This window comes from Myxine glutinosa, chromosome 1, assembly GCF_964187855.1.
Source record: "Myxine glutinosa chromosome 1, kmMyxGlut1.1, whole genome shotgun sequence".
In the NCBI taxonomy this organism is placed as follows: Eukaryota; Metazoa; Chordata; class Myxini; order Myxiniformes; family Myxinidae; genus Myxine; species Myxine glutinosa.
Window position 1 is genome coordinate 438,716,198 of NC_136261.1, and position 20,162 is coordinate 438,736,359.

At 43.0% G+C, this 20,162-nt stretch overlaps 1 protein-coding gene across 2 annotated transcripts in view; it reads right to left on the reverse strand.

Moving 5' to 3' along the window:
* Positions 1-588: 588 nt before the first annotated feature.
* The window catches only part of LOC137420294 (E3 ubiquitin/ISG15 ligase TRIM25-like), a 46,225-nt gene continuing 26,651 nt past the window's right edge, over positions 589-20,162 (reverse strand). For both annotated transcript variants that reach the window (XM_068105656.2, XM_078770744.1), the window contains exons 6-8: positions 19,058-19,185; positions 8,854-8,913; positions 589-1,133 (exon numbers count right to left, since the gene is read on the reverse strand). In XM_068105656.2, coding sequence (XP_067961757.2) covers positions 607-1,133; positions 8,854-8,913; positions 19,058-19,185 — 715 coding nt within the window. In that variant the 3' untranslated portion in view covers positions 589-606. The remainder of the gene's footprint in view (positions 1,134-8,853; positions 8,914-19,057; positions 19,186-20,162) is intronic.

Below are 20,162 nucleotides of genomic sequence, written 5' to 3' on the forward strand. Positions count from 1 at the left end.
GCCCCGCACCCCCACCTCCGGGCCGACCGGAAGCTTGTGCTGAGTACATCATACCTGAACAACTCAGTGAGGCAGAACACAGCAGTGCACACCAGGGTGACCCCTTCAGTGCATAAACCAATTAACCTGTCCACTGCAGGGCATATAGAAATGAAGTTATTTTCTGCATATAATAATAATATAAGTTCAGTTCTATATAACAATTTCTGTTATCACCACTACCACTACAACTACCACTACTACAAGCTTTGTCTGGAATTTTGTGGACTAACAGACAAACAGACATACAGACAAGCTGGGATCAAAACATTACCTCCTTCCACCATTGAGTGTAGAGGTAAACATCATGGAAATTATATCATGCCCTAGATTTAATTCATGCTTACCCGTGTATTTGCTTCACTGGTTCACAAGGTCTTTTGCATACATGTAATTCAGACTCTCGTCTTCATTGCTGACCACACAATGTTCGCAACATATTAATGTACATTTGTGCCAAATTTGGTGCTTGTATCACAAAATGCACAACAGGTTAGCTATGCTGCTACACTAATATGATTTGATTGATTTGAACCCAAAATAACCGGATCAGTTCGTGATGAAAGTTTATTTCACGAAATGTACAAAATGAACGGAACCATCAACATCATAAACCCCAATGGCGGGTTCAACGGGGTCCATGATGTTCCCCCTGAACACGTGCAGGACCCGCGAGTCCCCAAAACACGTCAACTCTCCCGCCTCGCAATCCAAGAAGAACCCAAACCGTTCATGATCCCCCGGGACGGACAGGTCGGTACATTGATCGTTGTGATATGCGGAGAATTTGTTATTACATTTATATAAACACCAAGACTCGGGATTCGCTCCCAACCAGCTCTCTCCCCCTTTTCTCCCCATGGAGTTTAAACAGATCCCGATTCTGCACGAACTACTCGACCCCACATCGACCTCCCAGTAATGACGACCTGAGGAGAAACAATCACAGGAAACAACTTGTGTCCAATAATCAAACCGATCAGGATGTTTCCGGTACTGATTCCAGGTCCAGGTTAGAGTCGCCGTCCTGAGATCCCGGGAGATCTTGATCTGTCGATGTGCAGAGTTTGGGTCCAGACTCGGGGTCCGTCCATCTGCGGACACAACATGGGGTCACGGACATTGTTAGACAAACGGACAAAAACACAAACATATGAATCTCTATCACAAAAAAACTTTTATTACAACAATTGTTTTGTTAATTCACTTCACGATCAACAACTTTATTTGTTTATTCACTTCACGATTTAACAACTTTATTTGTTTATTCACTTTACGATTTAACAACTTTATTTGTTTATTCACTTTACGATTTAACAACTTTATTTATTTCGCAATGAACAACTTACATTATTTATTTATTTATTTATTTCACCGAGAACAACTTCGAGGGGGAGTGGATCGGGAGGGGAGAACACGAGGGAGGCGATCTGTGAGTGAGGAGAGAGGATGAGGAGGGGACAGAGGTTGAGGGGCGGCAGAGGTTGAGGGGAGAGGGGTCAGAGGTTGAAGAGGGGGGAGGGGAGGGGAAATGAAAATCCTGCAGGTGTGACTGTTTAACAGGTCGACCAATAGAAGGCTGCCACTCGTAGGGGAAATCCCCTATGGCATTGGCAGGGGATTTCAGCCTAAAGTAGGGGGTAAGGGATACCTACGGGGAAAATGGCAATATGCAGGGGAAAATGACAATATGCAGGGGAAAATGACAATATGTAGGGGAGTTGCCAACTATTGCCAACTGCATTTATTGCCAAATGCATTTGCCGCCATTACGGCGTGGTCAAGCCTCGGAGAAGAAGGGGGAGGAGCTACATTACGGGCGTGGCCCGCACCTCGTCATCAGGTGGAGCCAGGAAGCCCTTGCGCCCAACCAGGACTCGGTGATGTAGCCGGATACCAAAGGAAAATGTTCATTTACGCCAAAAATTTGTTTGTTTGTATTGTGGAATAAGCAATTTATTAGCTAAAATACCAAAGAAAACTTTACTTTTTCTATGCCAAAAAGTATTTTTTACAACTTTTGTAATGAAAGAATAAAATAAAAAAAACTGAAAAAAATATATAAATACTTTTATTTTCACATTTACGGTATATGTATGTAAAATGGATTTGGGGAATTGTGGTCCAATATTGCGAATTTTCAGCCTTATTGTAGGGAGTTTTTGTTTTGAACTTGTGGGAACACTCAGTGTAGGTGCAGTATTTTAAATTTTTTTAGGGATGGGCGTAGGGGAAACGTAGGGGAAAATGCGCATGCGTGGTAGGGGAAAATGAAAATTTAGAGTGGCAGCCCTGAGGTCGACACACACATTGATGAGTCACTCTGCACCTGTGAAATACCGGGATGACATTTTAAACTCGGTCGGGATTCAAACCCAGGTTAGACACCTCAGAGCGAGTGTGGATACCTCTCAGACATCGTGCTTGTCCTGTTACTTTCAGCCTCCATTTGCTTTCCCATTCCGGAGATGTCTCCACGAAGCGAGCCACCGTATCACCATGGAAACCAAGTGGTTTTAGCACTCGACGATGATTGTTTTACACGTGTATTTATCTCACCTGGAACGAAGTTCAGGTGAGCTTATGTGATGACGTGTCGTCCGTCGGTCTGTAAACACTTGAAACTTCTTCTCCGAAACGGCTGATGGGATTGCGCCCAAATTTGGCACAAATGATATGTGTTGTGTTGCGACTAAAGTTTGTTAAAGGCACTAAAAAAACTCGCCGTCGAAGGGGGTTTACCGTGGGTCAAGTGGATCCAGGTTTAACCCCCAAAATAGGAATTTGCTTTTTCTCAAACTACACAAACGATTTCGATGAAACGTCACCACAACCTTCATCCCCCATGATGTACCTGAGTTTATTCAGGGCAATAAAAAAAATCTGCTCCTTTGGGGATCTACGGGGTGGGAGGTGGGAGGTGTTTCCCCGGGGTGGGAGGGGTTGCCCAGGTTGGGAGGTGTTGCCCCGGGGTGGGAGGGGTTGCCCCGCGGTGGGATGGGTTACCCAGGGTGGGAGGGGTTGCCCCGGGGTGGGATGGGTTGCCCCGGGGTGGGAGGTGTTTCCCCGGGGTGGGAGGGGTTGCCCAGGTTGGGAGGTGTTGCCCCGGGGTGGGAGGGGTTGCCCCGGGGTGGGATGGGTTGCCCCGGGGTGGGATGGGTTGCCCCGGGGTGGGAGGGGTTGCCCCGGGGTGGGATGGGTTGCCCCGGGGTGGGAGGGGTTGCCCAGGGGTGGGTGGGGTTGCCCAGGTTGGGAGGTGTTGCCCCGGGGTGGGAGGGGTTGCCCCAGGGTGGGATGGGTTGCCCAGGGTGGGAGGGGTTGCCCAGGGTGGGAGGGGTTGCCACCCTCCACCCTCCAAAGGGGTGGGCAACACCTCCCACCCCTTTTATAATATAGATATAAGATAGATGTTTAGCAATCTACTGACAGCTGAGTTTCTCCATTCTGCTTGGGAGAATAAGATGAAGAAGAAGAGGAAGGGGAAGGGTCTGTGCTTTGTTTACGCCCTTTCTCCAGAAGAAGAAGATTGATCATGGCTGAGTTTCTCTGTAATGTTTTTCCAATTTGAAGATGAAGATTTATCAGAAGCAGATAGTTTCTCTGTAATGTTTTCCAAGTTTGAAGAAGATTTGTCAGAAGCAGATCGTTTCCCTGTCATGTTTTCCGAGTTTGAGGAAGAAGATTTATCAGAAGCAGATCGTTTCCCTGTGGTGTTTTCCGAGTTTGAATAAGAAGTTTCTCGTTGAGTATGAAATGCAAAGCTCGAACCAACATGATGGAAATCCAACACGAGGTCGATGGACGTTATTTTTATACTGGAAGAGTCGACCTGTCGCTTCACTGATGGACCAATTAGTCATCATGTCTTTTGCTGCTAGAAGGGGAAGGAGGAGGGAAGTGGAGGAAGGGTGGAGGAAGGGGAGAGGGAGGAGGAAGAGAATGGAGGGAGCGGTGGGGGGAGGAGGGCAGGAGGAAGGGTGGGGGGAGGAGGGCAGGGGGAAGGGGAGGGAGGAGGAAGGGGAAGGGGGAGAGGGGAGGTGGAGAGGAAAGAGGAGGGGAGAGGGGAGAGGGGAAGGGATGTACTGCATATATTTGGGGGGGGGGCTTTTACAAGGACCCTCAATTTGGGGGAGAAGGAAAGGAGAACAAATTTACCCGTGCAAACAGAGCTTTAACATCAGCATTGCCCAGGTAAATAGAGAAATTGTAATAACCTCTGCCACCACACATTTACATAGTGTTTATGCCTTCCCACCACACCCCACACTTCATCTTGATGCTGAAGGCACATTGCCGATGTTAACCTCCCCCTCCCTCATGCCCCCGCGTGATGCCGTGGCCACATTGCCGATATCACCTCCCCCCCACCCTTCCGCCCACACCCACAAGTGATGCCATGGACACATTGCCAATGTTACCCTCTCCCCTTCATAAAGGTGTGTTTGTACCCCTGAGTCTGGAGATTGTAACTGAAAAGATGTGGCCGGGGATAAGGAATAATGGCGGACAGACAATGGTGTATATATACACTACTCACAATAAGTTAGGGATATTGGCAGGTACTTCGGTGTGGTTGGTTTTGTGTATTAATTATGTTGAAAAAAGTTGTTGGTCCTAATTCTATGGTTATTAATGTGTGAAAAAAAACACAGCATTCTTGATTTCAATACCCGAACCCTAACCCCTATAAAAAAAAAACTCACTCTCACAATATCCCTCTGACTCCCACACAATTTCAATACCCTAACCCTAACCCCCATAAAAAATTTAACTCACACCCACAATATCCCTCTCACTCCCACAATTTCAATACCTGAACCCTAACCCCCATAAAAAAAATTAACTCACACCCACAATATCCCTCTCACTCCCACACAATTTCAATACCCCAACCCCAACCCCGAAAAAAAATTAACTCACTCCCGCAACATCCCACTCACTCCCACACAATATCAATACCATAACCGCACCCCATATAAAAAAAAAAAATTAACTCACTCCCACAATATCCGTCTCACTCCCACACAATTTCAATACCCTAACCCTAAGCCCTATAAAAAAAATAAGCTCACTCCCACAATATCCCTCTCACTCCCACACAATTTCAATACCATAACCCCAACCCCTATCAAAAATAAACTCACTCCCACAATATCCCTCTCACTCCCACACAATATCAATACCATAACCCTAACCCCTATAAAAAAAAAAATTAACTCACTCCCACAATATCCCTCTCGCTCCCACACAATATTAATACCATAACCCCAACCCCTATAAAAAAAATAAACTCACTCCCGCAACATCCCACTCACTCCCACACAATTTCAATACCATAACGCTAACCCCTACAAAAAAAAAAAATTAACTCACTCCCACAATATCCCTCTCACTCCCACACAATATCAATACCATAACCCCAACCCCTATCAAAAATAAACTCACTTCCACAATATCCCTCTCACTCCCACACAATATCAATACCATAACCCTAACCCCTATAAAAAAAAAAATTAACTCACTCCCACAATATCCCTCTCACTCCCACACAATATCAATACCATAACCCCAACCCCTATAAAAAAAATAAACTCACTCCCACAATATCCCTCTCACTCCCACACAATTTCAATACCATAACCCCAACCACTATAAAAAAAATAAATAAACTCACTCCCACAATATCCCTCTCACTCCCACACAATATCAATACCATAACCCTTACCCCTATAAAAAATAAACTCACTTCCACAATATCCCTCTCACTCCCACACAATATCAATACCATAACCCTAACCCCTATCAAAAATAAACTCACTTCCACAATATCCCCCTCACTCCCACACAATATCAATACCATAACCCTAACCCCTATAAAAAAAAAAATTAACTCACTCCCACAATATCCCTCTCACTCCCACACAATATCAATACCATAACCCCAACCCCTATCAAAAATCAACTCACTTCCACAATATCCCTCTCACTCCCACACAATTTCAATACCATAACCCTAACCCCTATAAAAAAAAAAAATTAACTCACTCCCACAATATCCCTCTCACTCCCACACAATATCAATACCATAACCCCAACCCCTATCAAAAATAAACTCACTCCCACAATATCCCTCTCACTCCCACACAATATCAATACCATAACCCTAACCCCTATAAAAAAAAAAATTAACTCACTCCCACAATATCACTCACACTCCCACACAATATCAATACCCTAACCCCAACCCCTATAAAAAAAAAAATTAGCTCACTCCCACAATATCCCTCTCACTCCCACACAATATCAATACCATAACCCCAACCACTATCAAAAATAAACTCACTCCCACAATATCCATCTCACTCCCACACAATTTCAATACCCTAACCCTAAGCCCTATAAAAAAAATAATTAACTCACTCCCACAATATCCCTCTCACTCCCACACAATTTCAATACCCTAACCCTAAGCCCTATAAAAAAAAATTAACTCACTCCCACAATATCCCTCTCACTCCCACAATATCCCTAACTTATTGTGAGTCGTATATATAGATGTATCTACTTATGTGGAAGTGACGTCGTATAATGAAAGCAGATCACACAAAAAGGGGGAAAATAAAATAGCACAACAAAGGCGAGGCACGGGGCGGGGGGGGGGGGGGGGGGGGGGAGGGATGGGCTGACTTGTTCGTTGATATACGTACTTTTTAGCTCACCTGGAACAAAGTTCAGGTGAGCTTATGCGATGGCGCGGCGTCCGTCCGTCTGTCTGTAAACACTTGCAACTTCTTCTGTAAAACTGCTGATGGGATTTTGACCAAATTTGGCACAAAAGATATTTGTTGTGTTGTGACTAAAGTTTGTTCACGACAATGAAAAAAAACAGGGTGTCAGGGGGTCTGCGTGGAGCCATATTTCCCCCCAGAAGAGGTATTTGCTTTTTCCCCTGAAACTACGCCCACTATTTCGATGAAACTTCCCCACAACCTTCACCACCCGTGATGTACAAAGGTTTGTTCAAGGCATTACAAAAGGAGGTATGTGGGAGTGGACCCCAAAATAGGTATGTTTTTGTTTGTTTGAAGTCTATTGATTATGTCAGTATGATTCTACCTGCTGTCCTGTCTTCTGGCAACCATTGTAATTGGTTTAAAATACTTTTAGTCAGTGCAGTATTCTGGTTATTCGACCAGGTGAGCGCCAGAGGTGTTGCCCATATTTTTACTCTTTAAATGAAGGAACTAAATAAAATAGACTCAATCTGAGGAGGGAGCAGGGGTGCTCCACCCATTACCAAGCTGCTGGGAGAGTGCTTACCAAGCTGCTTGGAGAGTGCTTACCAAGCTGCTTGGAGAGTGCTTACCAAGCTGCTTGGAGAGTGCTTACCAAGCAGCTCAAGCAATCAAGCAAGCTTTATTACACGATCTGTTCTGACGCAGGGCATACTTGAGTTGAGTGGACAAAATGGGGGAATTAAGACCCCAAGCTGAGCGACCTGAACACAGGCTGACCAAAGATAAGCTTGTTAGTGTAAATTATCTAAAAAACACAAACACACAGTTTTCTTTCATGTAATATTGTAATCCCTTGGAGGTGGAGAAGTATGTATGCAAAGTTTGGGGGTGCTGCGTTTCATGGTTTTGGAGTTATGGAGGAGACGGGGGGGGGGGGGGAAGACACACACACACACACACACACACACACACACACACACACACACACACACACACACACACACACACACACACACACACACACACACACACACACACACACACACACACCTTTTTATTATTACAGATATATGATTCCACAATGTTTGTTGATATAAGATGTTTGTGTGAGAGATTGGAAAAATATCTTACAAATTCCTTCAGGATTGTAAATTTTATCTGGCATGAACGAGCAATTTATACCGAATTATGTTACAGAACGAACCACGAATTGTCAAGAAAGATGTTGTTCTGATTACATCGTTGGTGAGAGGGGAGGACGAGAGGAAGAGGGGAGGACGAGAGAAAGAGGGGAATGGGGTCATGGGGAAGGGAGAGAGAGAGGGGGATGGGGTAGTGGGGGAGAGAGAGGGGATGGGGAAGTGGGGAAGAGAGAGAGGGGATGGGGTAGTGGGGGAGAGAGAGGGGGATAGGGTAGTGGGGAAGAGAGAGAGGGGATGGGGTAGTGGGGAAGAGAGAGAGGGGGATGGGGTAGTGGGGGAGAGAGAGGGGGACAGGGTTGTGTGGAAGGGAGAGAGAGGTGGATGGGGCAGTGGGGAAGAAAGACGGGGAGAGAGATAGGGGGATGGGGTCGTGGGGAAGAGAGAGAGGGGGACGGGGTAGTTGGGGAGAGAGAGGGGGATAGGGTAGTGGGGAAGGGAGAGAGAGGTGGATGGGGTCATGGCGAAGATAGAGGGGAGGAGAGAGGGGGATGGGGTAGTGGGGGAGATGGAGGGAGAGAGAGAGGAGGGAGGACAGGATGGGGGATGAGAGAGGAGGGAGGACAGGATCGGGGATGAGAGAGGAGGGAGGACAGGGTGGGGATTAAGAAAGGCCTTTAATCAGCAAACACAACTTTGGACTATCCCCTCCTCCTGGTTGGACATCGTTCAATTAAACAAACCTTGGGGTCTGTGACACTTGACACGAGGGAAAATCGAGTTGGAAAATAACTAAGTGGAATAGAGTGAAGGAAAATATGAACAGGGAAATGAAACAGAAGAAAAAGGAAAGAATGAAAAGGAGAAAATATGGAATTTTAAATAATCTGTATATGGAAGGAAGAAGAAGAACCCCCTCCACATTTCCCTTCACTTACAAAGTTTTCTCAAGTTGTTCTGCTCCAGCTCCACCTTCTCCGGATGCTCCACCAGTCCTTCTGTGGAAATGATTAAAGATTAACAAAAATTACAAGATGTGAAATTCTATTGTTTTTTTGTTTATGAAGATTTATTTTATCTTTTAACGAAAAATCTAAACACAACAAACATGGGGGAAGAGACATGCAACCTCCATTTTGTATTAAATAAAATATAATTTTAATTGATGAATGAAGGAAATTTCACACAACATTGTTCTTACATTTCCCTCAAATGTACTAATTTGAGTGAGCGCTAATTCGTTTTCTCCACAAGATGGAATGAATCTTTCGTTCTTCACTGGAATTGAACATCACATGATTCCAGGAACAAGTGAATGATTCAAGAAACATGTGAATGATTCAAGAAACATGTGAATTATTCAAGGTACATGTGAATGATTCAATGTGCACGTAATTGATTCAAGGTACATGTGAATGATTCAAGGAACATGTGAATTATTCCAGGTACATGTCAATAATTATTGAAGCAACATGCGAATTATTCAATATGCATGTGAATGATTTTAGGAACATGTGAATGATTTATGTTGATGTGAGATCGTTCTTGGTGAAATTAATCTGTTGATCGCTCCGTGATCGGTCAGTGCACCTGTGAAAAAATTATAGATTAAAAAATTCCCTTTACCAACTCAGTATTTTTAGCTCACCTGGACTTTAGTACGTTGAGCTTATGCGATCGAGCATTGTCCATAGGTAAGTGAGTGAGGGAGTGAGTGAGTGAGTGAGGGAGGGAGGAATTGAGTATGAAAACACTTGTCATTATCGCTTGAACCAAACACTAAGTTTGGACGTGAGCTTCATATTTGATGCTTCATGAAGGTGAATTAATCACATCAAAATCTGCACTCAATAAGGGGAACTACGGGGGTTTTGACCCCACAAAATAGGGATTTGTTCTCTTCTCCGAAACTACACACACAATTTTGAAAAACGTGATCACAACCTTCATCACCCATGATGTACCAAAGTTTGTTCACAGCATTAAGCATATCATTGTCTGAGAGGGTCTGTGGGGGGTTGAGCGACTGTCGCTCCTGATCCAGGTGAGCTTCAGGACCCACGGTCCTATTTTATTTTTTAAGTTTCCCTGGATTCACCCAATGGTTGATCGATCCAAAATGGAAATGACTGAATTATTTTTTCCAGCATTTCACAATGTTCATTGATAAGTTGTTTTTAGCCGCGTCGCAGACGCTGCTCATAGAGTGCCCTCTGCTGTTGTTGTTGTTGTTCTTCTTCTTCTTCTTCTTGTTGTTCTTGCAGAGAAGACAAAACCTCGAAGCTCCACCCATTCTGGGAACCATAGCTCCACCCATTTTGGGAGAGGCTTCATATAAACAAATATCCACCATTTTATTAACTCGCATAGCTTTGAGGCCTGTTTTGTAGGCCCGTGGTGTCTTCCTCTCTCACACAGTTTTATTTCAAATCAAATTCGATATATCATTTCATTTTTCACAGTCGCTAACATAGTTTTACTCGGTTGAAAAAAAACGGGAAGAAAATCCGATGAAAGTTGCCCTTTATAGAACGAAATGAATTCTCAAAGGCCTGTAACTTCAAGTCCATTGAGATTTTTTTTTTTTTATCGCGGCATGCTCAGTCATACACCGCCCGAAATAACAGATGGGAAATTGCTGAGATATATATATTTTTAATCGCGGCATGGTCAGTCATACACCGCCTGAAATAACAGACGGGAAAATGCCGAGATATATTAAAAATTCGTCGCCACACACGGGAAATTGCCGAGATATATTTTCACCTTGCACAAAAATAACATCAAGTAATCAAATCAATAGGAATGTCCTGTGCCTATAACATCGACGTTATAGGCACAGCTGCATCTAGGCATTGTGTAACATCGACGCGGCTTTTGTTTTAATTAAAACTTTTTGTACTTGTTTATTGGAATAATTGTTTTTTTATTGGAATAATTGCTGTTTTTTTATTGGAATAATTGCTGTTTTTAGCCGCGTCGCAGATGCTGCTCAAAGAGTGCCCTCTGCTGTTGTTGTTGTTGTTCTTCTTCTTCTTCTTCTTCTGGTTGTTCTTGCAGAGAAGACAAAACCTCGAAGCTCCACCCATTCTGGGAACCATAGCTCCACCCATTTTGGGAGAGGCTTCATATAAACAAATATCCACCATTTTATTAACTCGCATAGCTTTGAGGCCTGTTTTGTAGGCCCGTGGTGTCTTCCTCTCTCACACAGTTTTTTTTCAAATCAAATTCGATATATCATTTCATTTTTCACAGTCGCTAACATAGTTTTACTCGGTTGAAAAAAAACGGGAAGAAAATCCAATGAAAGTTGCCCTTTATAGAACGAAATGAATTCTCAAAGGCCTGTAACTTCAAGTCCATTGAGGTATATTTTTTTAAAATAGCGGCATGCTAAGTCATACGCCGCCCGAAATAACAGATGGGAAAATGCCGAGATATATATATTTTGTTTAAATCGCGGCATGCTCAGTCATACACCGCCCGAAATAACAGACGGGAAAATGCCGAGATATATATATTTTGTTTAAATCGTGGCATGCTCAGTCATACACCGCCCGAAATAACAGACGGGAAAATGCCGAGATATATTAAAAATTCGTCCATTTGATGACAATCGTCACGATGAAATATTTAATTTATACGTCGTCACAATAATGTGGAGAGAGGAGCATAGCTTCGTTCACGTGTCGCCACATACGGGAAATTGCCGAGATATATTTTTTACAATCACGGAATGGTCAGTCATACACCGCCTGAAATAACAGATGGGAAAATGCCGAGATATATTAAAAATTCGTCCATTTGATGACAATCGTCACGATGAAATATTTAATTTATACGTCGTCACAATAATGTGGAGAGGGGAGCATAGCTTCGTTCACGTGTCGCCACACACGGGAAATTGCCGAGATATATTAAAAATTCGTCCATTTGATGACAATCGTCATGATGAAATATTTAATTTATACGTCGTCACAATAATGTGGAGAGAGGAGCATAGCTTCGTTCACGTGTCGCCACACACGGGGAATTGCCGAGATTTTTTTTTTTAAAGCGCGGCATGGTCAGTCATACACCGCCTGAAATAACAGATGGGAAAATGCCGAGATATATTAAAAATTCGTCCATTTGATGACAATCGTCACGATGAAATATTTAATTTATACGTCGTCACAATAATGTGGAGAGAGGAGCATAGCTTCGTTCATGTGTCGCCACACACGGGAAAATGCCGAGATATATTAAAAATTCGTCGCCACACACGTGAAATTGCCGAGATATATTTTCACTTTGCACAAAAATAACATCAAGTAATCGAATCAATAGGAATGTCCTGTGCCTATAACATCGACGTTATAGGCACAGCTGCATCTAGGCATTGTGTAACATTGACGCAGGTTTTGTTTTAATTAAAACTTTTTTGTACTTGTTTATTGGAATAATTGCTGTCTTTTATTGGAATAATTGATGTTTTTAGCCGCGTCGGATGCTGCTCATAGTGCCCTCTGCTGTTGTTGTTGTTGTTGTTCTTCTTCTTCTTCTTCTTGTTGTTCTTGCATAGAAGACAAAACCTCGAAGCTCCACCCATTCTGGGAACCATAGCTCCTCCCATTTTGGGAGAGGCTTCATATAAACAAATATCCACCATTTTATTAACTCGCATAGCTTTGAGGCCTGTTTTGTAGGCCCGTGGTGTCTTCCTCTCTCACACAGTTTTATTTCAAATCAAATTCGATATATCATTTCATTTTTCACAGTCGCTAACATAGTTTTAGACTCGGTTGAAAAAAAAACGGGAAGAAAATCCGATGAAAGTTGCCCGTTATAGAACGAAATGAATTCTCAGAGGCCTGTAACTTCAAGTCCATTTAGATATATTTTTTTTACATCGCGGCATGGTCAGTCATTCACCGCCCAAAATAACAGACTGGAAAATGCCGAGATATATATGTTTTTTTAAAATCGCGGCATGCTCAGTCATACTCCGCCTGAAATAACAGATGGGAAAATGCCGAGATATATTAAAAATTCGTCGCCACACACGTGAAATTGCCGAGATATATTTTCACTTTGCACAAAAATAACATCAAGTAATCGAATCAATAGGAATGTCCTGTGCCTATAACATCGACGTTAAAGGCACAGCTGCATCTAGGCATTGTGTAACATCGACGCGGCTTTTGTTTTAATTAAAACATTTTGTACTTGTTATCATAAGAATGAATAAATTATTTGAAGATGGAAGTGAGAACAACTCATTCACCTGACATGTTCCACGTGACGCATCACTGTGTAATCAGTGTGGGGGTTTTATGTACAACACCTGGAAATATTAACCAAAAGATTCTGCTTCGTTTGTGATGTTCCGTGAACACTTCACTGCACAGAATTCCTTTTAACAACTTTTACACAAAGATTCTCCACTTTTACAAACTTTTACAATTACAGTTCATGACAAGAATAAAACGGTGAATGAATGATCAGTAACATCGACACTGGATGTTAACTTTTGCACAAACACCATGTTCATGTCCTGAGTCTTCACAATCTCAACTAATTACCTCATTCACCTGTAAAATGTTTGTTCTCGGAACAAAATAAGATTTCTCTCCCTCATTAGCCGATCCCCTTGCAATCCCGGATCACAACTTTGTGGATTTCATGTTATGAATTTTACAATTTATGAAAAATGATTTAAATTATGTTTGTCTTGTATTTCTGGTCCATAATGTTTCTGTATCATAACGAAATTAACTAGCACGGCACCCGGTAGAGCACATACCTCCACCAGGCTAAACAGTTTATGTTTTGTATCCACTGAAAGACCGGATCTGGATCCAGACCTGAACCAAAGTCGAATCAGCTTGGTATTGTCACCCAACCAACTCATTCACCAAGTTTTGTCGTAACTCATTCACAACTTTTTGAAATATCGTGGTGTGCAGTCTGTCGTTTTTGGCCCCAACTCTCAATGATGAGGAATCAGTTAAAAATTCTCTGTTCCAGATCTGGATTCGGATCTTCACCAAATCGGATGAATTCGTCCTTGTCACACATCCAACCTATCCATAAAATTCCGTCTGAATCCATCCACAACTTTTTGAGATATCCTGCTCACAGACAAACAAACAAACAAGACAGAGACATAGACAAGGGTGAAAACATAACCTCCATCCACCTTCAGAGGCAGAGGGAATACGTGGAATGTAAGAAAGTTATTTCCTGAACATTTATATTTCCGGAGTAGAACATATTTTAGTTCCTCATTTGCTTCATCACCGATTTTTCCAATCACAACACTTTGATTTCTTGAATCCATGCTGGAATTCCAACCTATAGGAAAAGATAACATTAAAACGAGATTTAGGTGGGACAAACAGCAAATGCAAATCAAAATGGCCTCCAAATCAAACTACAGACGGTGTATCCTCCATCGCTCAAATTCATTACTTGACAAACTTGAAAGTTCATAGAAGAAGATACTCCATGCAGTGTTGAAGTATTTACTTCAAATTTAATAATATAAACAATTTAAAGATCATTTTTAAAATCTGGAAGTTTAACGCAACTACACTGTACCAGCATGACAACACTGTACGAACATGACTATACTGTACTAACACGACCACACTGTACTAACACGACGACGCTGTACTAACACGACGACACTGTACTAACGCGACGACACTGTACTAACGATGACGCTGTACCAGCACGACACTGTATGAACACAACACAGTACTAACGATGACACTGTACTAGCACGACTCCACTGTACTAACACGACGAGTCACAGTTGAGGAGATGGAGGCCTTATTGATCATCATAGAACACGGCGTCAATCGGCAGCTTCCAGAAACATATCGATGGCCTCTTCTTCACCCTCTCACGTGGCACTCCCTCATCATCATCATCATCATCATCATCATCATCAGCGATATTGATATTGTCATGCATGAAGCTGCAAATATTCACCGTTGTATCCCTACACCGGGACCGCATTGTATCCCTACACCGGGACCGCATTTGTATCCCTACGCCCCTCGGATGGCGCTGAGGTGAATCGGGCCTGTACCGGCAGAGTGAATAAATGTGTACGACAATTGATCGTAGTTTGTCGAGATACCTTCCATGGCGACGAGGATAAACATCTAGACCATGACTTCTTTCGGCCATATCGATGAATTTCACCCTCATGAGAGGGATTTTGACACGTATTCTGAGCAGTTGTCTTTTTACTTCGAGGCGAACGGCATCGCGACCGAAGCCCGGATAAAGGCCGTCTTCCTGTCCGTTTGCGGAGGTGAGACGTTCACACTCGTTAAAAATCCGATTCGTCCTCGGACAATCCAGGAGCTCACGTATGCAGAGCTCAAGGCCACTTTGAAGGAACATTGTAATCCATCTCCTTCAGTCATCCTGTGTCGGTTTAATTTTTACATGTGCAGACAGCAGCAAGGTCAGTCGATCGCAGACTTCATTGCACACCTCAAGAAACTGTCACATCTGTGTGAGTTTGGGGACACGATTGATGACATGCTCCGTGATTTGCTGGTGGTTGGCATGTCCGATGACCGCACTCGTAGACGCCTGCTTGCTGAGAGAAGACTGATGTTCCAAAATGCCAGAGACACCACCATTTCCATGGAAAGTGCTGAACGCAACGCTACAAGCATCGGTGCCACTCGCTCGACTGGTACCAGCCCTGCTGTGAATCGGTTGGATCATGATCAGCCAAAACGTTCGAACAAGGCTCCTCGTCAGAAGCCAGTGCAGTCTCAAACCCACAACAAATGTTTTCGGTGCAACGGAAAGCACCCTCCGGAGACGTGTCGGTTCAAAGATGCCACCTGCCATTTCTGTTCGAAAACTGGCCATATTGCTCCAGCTTGCATCACTCGCAAATCGGGAAAAGGAAAAGCTGCTGACAAGATTCATCAGTTTATCGGTTCGGAGGAACCTGAGCTTGACCAGGTGAGCTCTGTTTCCGACAACTCAGAATCGTATGACCTGCTTCATATTGATTCTCACCATAAGCGGGACCCTCTTCTTGCCACTGTTGTAGTCAACAATCGACTATTGCAAATGGAGGTCGACACTGGTGCGGCCGTCTCGCTCATCAGCCATGCTGTTTTCACAAACCTGTGGAGTGATGCTGACCGACCCCATCTGAAACCTACTACCTATGGACTCTCCACCTATACAGGTGAGAAGATTGTTCCCTGCGGTACATGTGATGTCACGGTGGGCTATGATAACCGTGAGTTTCACCTACCCCTGATCGTCATTCCTGGAAAGGGCCCTTCCTTACTCGGCAGGAACTGGTTGAGCATAATTCGACTGAAGTGGAAAAGCATTCATCAACTCCGGGCAGCCAACGTTTCTCCTACCGCAGCATACACACTCAAAAATGTGCTGGATACGTACCCGGATGTCTTCAAGGATGAGCTTGGAACCTTGAAAGGATATACGGCTAAACTCAGTGTTGACCGGGACGCCAATCCTATATTTTGCAGAGCTCGCCCAGTCCCTTTCACCCTGCAGGAGCGGATTGACAAGGAACTGGATCATCTTGAAAATCTGGGGATCATCGAGCAAATCCAGTATGCCGAATGGGCAGCGCCCATCGTTCCGGTCATAAAATCGTCACAGTCAGGACAACAGTTCGACCCACCACTGCCGGAGATCGTCGTGGCCGCTCCAGCCGGCTCGGATGCCCCGAAAATCTCTGTGAATGCTACACCCTTCGTGGAGACCAAAGGAATCACCTCGGACTCTGTATCCACTGGTACACCGCCACCCAAAGGAATCACCTCGGACTCTGTATCTACTGGTACACCGCGACCCAAAGGAATCACCTCGGACTCTGTATCCACTGTTACACCGCGACCCAAAGGAATCACCTCGGACTCTGTATCTACTGGTACAACGCGACGCTCAATGCGTGAGAGAAAAGCACCCGACCGGTTGAATCTTTGAAGATGTTTTTTTTCACGGTGACACATGTTCTATTTTCACGGTGACATATGTTCTATTTTCACGTATTTTCATTATTCTCATAATCGTTTGCACACATATTTTCACATGTTTTTGAAATGTTGCTTTTGAAATGTCAATTCTTGAAATCTAGCACATATTGCTCTTGGTAATTTTGGACTTAAAGGGGAGGATGCCATGTATGAAGCTGCAAATATTCACCGTTGTATCCGTACACCGGGACCGCATTGTATCCCTACACCGGGACCGCCTTGTATCCCTACGCCCCAGCTCGGATGGCGCTGAGGTGAATCGGGCCTGTATCGGCAGAGTGAATAAACGTGTACGACAATTGATCGTAGTTTGTCGAAATACCTTACAGATATTTGTGGGGCCGATGACCCCATAATGATCATTTCCATGGATGGGTTTCACAAAGTACACTTGTGCAGTACTGCGCATATACGATATATTTATTTGGCATGGGGGGGGGGGTGCATTGAATGTATCTGTACATATTTAGATATTTGGCTAAAAGATAAAAACAATCTTCAAAAGCATGAAACAAGAAAATTTCACATCTTGTAGTTTTTGTTATTCTCCAATAATTTCCACAGAGGGGCCAGTGGAGCATCTGGAGAAGGTGGAGCTGGATCAGAACTTGATAAATCTTTGGAAGTGAAGGGAAACGGGAACAGGGTTCTTCTTCTTCGCTCCATTTACAGATTATTTAAAATTCCATATTTCCCTCCTTTTCATTCTTTCCTTTTTCTTCCATTTTATTTTCCTCTTGATAGAACGGCTTCGGGGTCACGATGAAAATAAATCTCTTGCTGGATGTCGACATATAACATGGTTCTTGGAGGTATTATGAAGGTGATTTGCGTTATAGTGTTAAAGTTTATAATTGAAAAAGGTATATTTAGAAATTGATTCAGGGTTTTACCGCCGTTTTCCCCAGTGTCTATTACATCACCCCATCTAACACGTTACATGAGTTCTTCATGCATGTTGTTTCTGTGATTTTTAAACCCCATTTCCTCCATTCTTGATCCCTCTGCTCTCTTCGATCTCCGACCATCTCTAATATATCGAGGATGAATCCCTTCTTACAGTAATTCCTTCTGATCAAACTCCCAAAATCTCGACTTACTGCAAATATCTGATATTTTATCCGATTTGTGGAACTGCTTTCGGGAGACGATTCAATCCAAATTTTCCTTCCAGGAACTTCAAGTGCATGTTACACCAACATATTGTGACATCTCCCATCACTACCTGCAAATATTTCTGCCCTTATGAACCCCACCTCTCCCAAACCCCATGGTTTCAGATATTTCCTCCCCTCCCATCTTTAGTTTTCTCCTGTTTGTTGGATACCTCGCATGTTGCATCTACCTGTTGTGTACACCTGTTTCCCCACTGAAACCATGTTTGCGTTTTGCACTCTGTAACCTCACTCATCGTGAGCCATGATTTGGAACATAATAAAAATATTATTATTTGTTCCTTTTCTGGAATCTTTAAAGGTGGATGGAGGTTATGTTTTCACCCCTGTCTATCTGTCTTTCTGTCTGTCCGTTTGTGAACAAAATATCTCAATAAAGTTGTGGACGGATTCAAACAAAATTTGGCAGAGCTGTAGCATATGTGACAGCGATGAAATGATTAGATTTTGGTGAAGATCCGGATTCGGATTCAGCCAGTAGAATTTTAAAGTGATTCTTCACCATTGGGGGTTAACACCAAAAACGATAAATAGCAGGATATCTCAAAACGTTATGGACAGATTTGGACGAAACTTGTTGGACAGGTTGTGTTTATGAGAAGGAAAAAACAATTCAATTTTGGTGAAAGTCTGGATCCGTATCCAGCTAGTAGAATTTTTTAAGTGATTCTTCACCATTGGGACATAGGGCCAAAAACGATATATAGCAGGATATGTCAAAAAGTTGTGGATGGATGATTTTGATTAAATGTGATTCTGTATTGTGATTGCCTTGTCTACTCTGGGATACAAAACGTAAAGTGTTCACCTGGCGGAGGTATACTCTCCCATGAGTGCCGTTCTAGTCTCTTCCTGTTTCTCTTTCATATTTATGCCACGTTTTGTGTTCCCTTATTATTTTCTTCATAAAATGTCCAGTTTGTGTCACTCACTCTGTATCTTCTCAAGAAAGTTCTTATTGAGTATGATGAGCTCATCCAAGTTCTTCTCCTCCTGCGAGAAGTCCAGAACTGGGAGCGGTGTCCTCTTCACGGATTTAAAGTCTGACATGGTCTCGAGCCTTGGAATAAAAAGGGAAAACATCAGTTTTAAAAATTCTTGGAGGAGAGAATATTGTTAAAATAATACATTTTTACAAATCAAAACAAGTAATCTGGAAAAGAGTTGTAAATAATTAAAAATAGAAAATAGATCGAGTGAATTTTTGTATTAATTTGTATTTTTATTCAGAAGTCGAGATTCTAGAGGAGCCGAATTGAGAATAAAGTAAACGGGTAGAAAAAACCGATGAACAGGATGGAAAGAGAGTGTCGGTGAGGGTTGTCGAGAATGAGGTGTGCGTTGGAGAAAGAATAAATCAATGATGAATGAGATGATTGAAAGATGAGATGAAGAGCACGAGGCAAGAAGCAGATTTGGTGAGTCAGATGGTCATGGACTCGGCTTCCTGGCAGGAGATGGACAGAACAAAGGCCATGTTCCGAAGTGATGGGATAGAAAACCATCTGTCTGCAGAGAGAAGACCTAGATGAGAATAATCCAACAAGGTGTTTGTGGTGGGACTTGGGACAACACCATTCTCCGAAGTAATGCTTGTTACCATCTGTTCGTGTTCCCATCTGAGCTCCTCGGACAAGATGCAGAGAATCCAGGTTCAAATGTTATAAACCATGTTTTTGTCCATTGTCCATCAATCTCCATGTAATTCATGTATCCAGGTTCAAATGTTATAAACCATTTCTTTGTCCATTGTCCATCAATCTCCTTGTAATTCATGTATCCAGGTTAAAATGTTATAAGCCATGTCCATTGTAGATCAATCTCTTTGTAATTCATGTTGATGTACACCATCTACTAAAGCATTTGTCCTGTACTGTTCGACAGTGTATCATGTTCCATGCATGGATGACACTTGCATACCTATGATACCATATGTAAGAAATTGTATATTTTCTCTGACTCTGTAATGTTTGTTGGGTGGGATGTTCATTGTGAAAGTTGATGAGTGGGAAGATGACAAGTGCACCACCGGTCAAA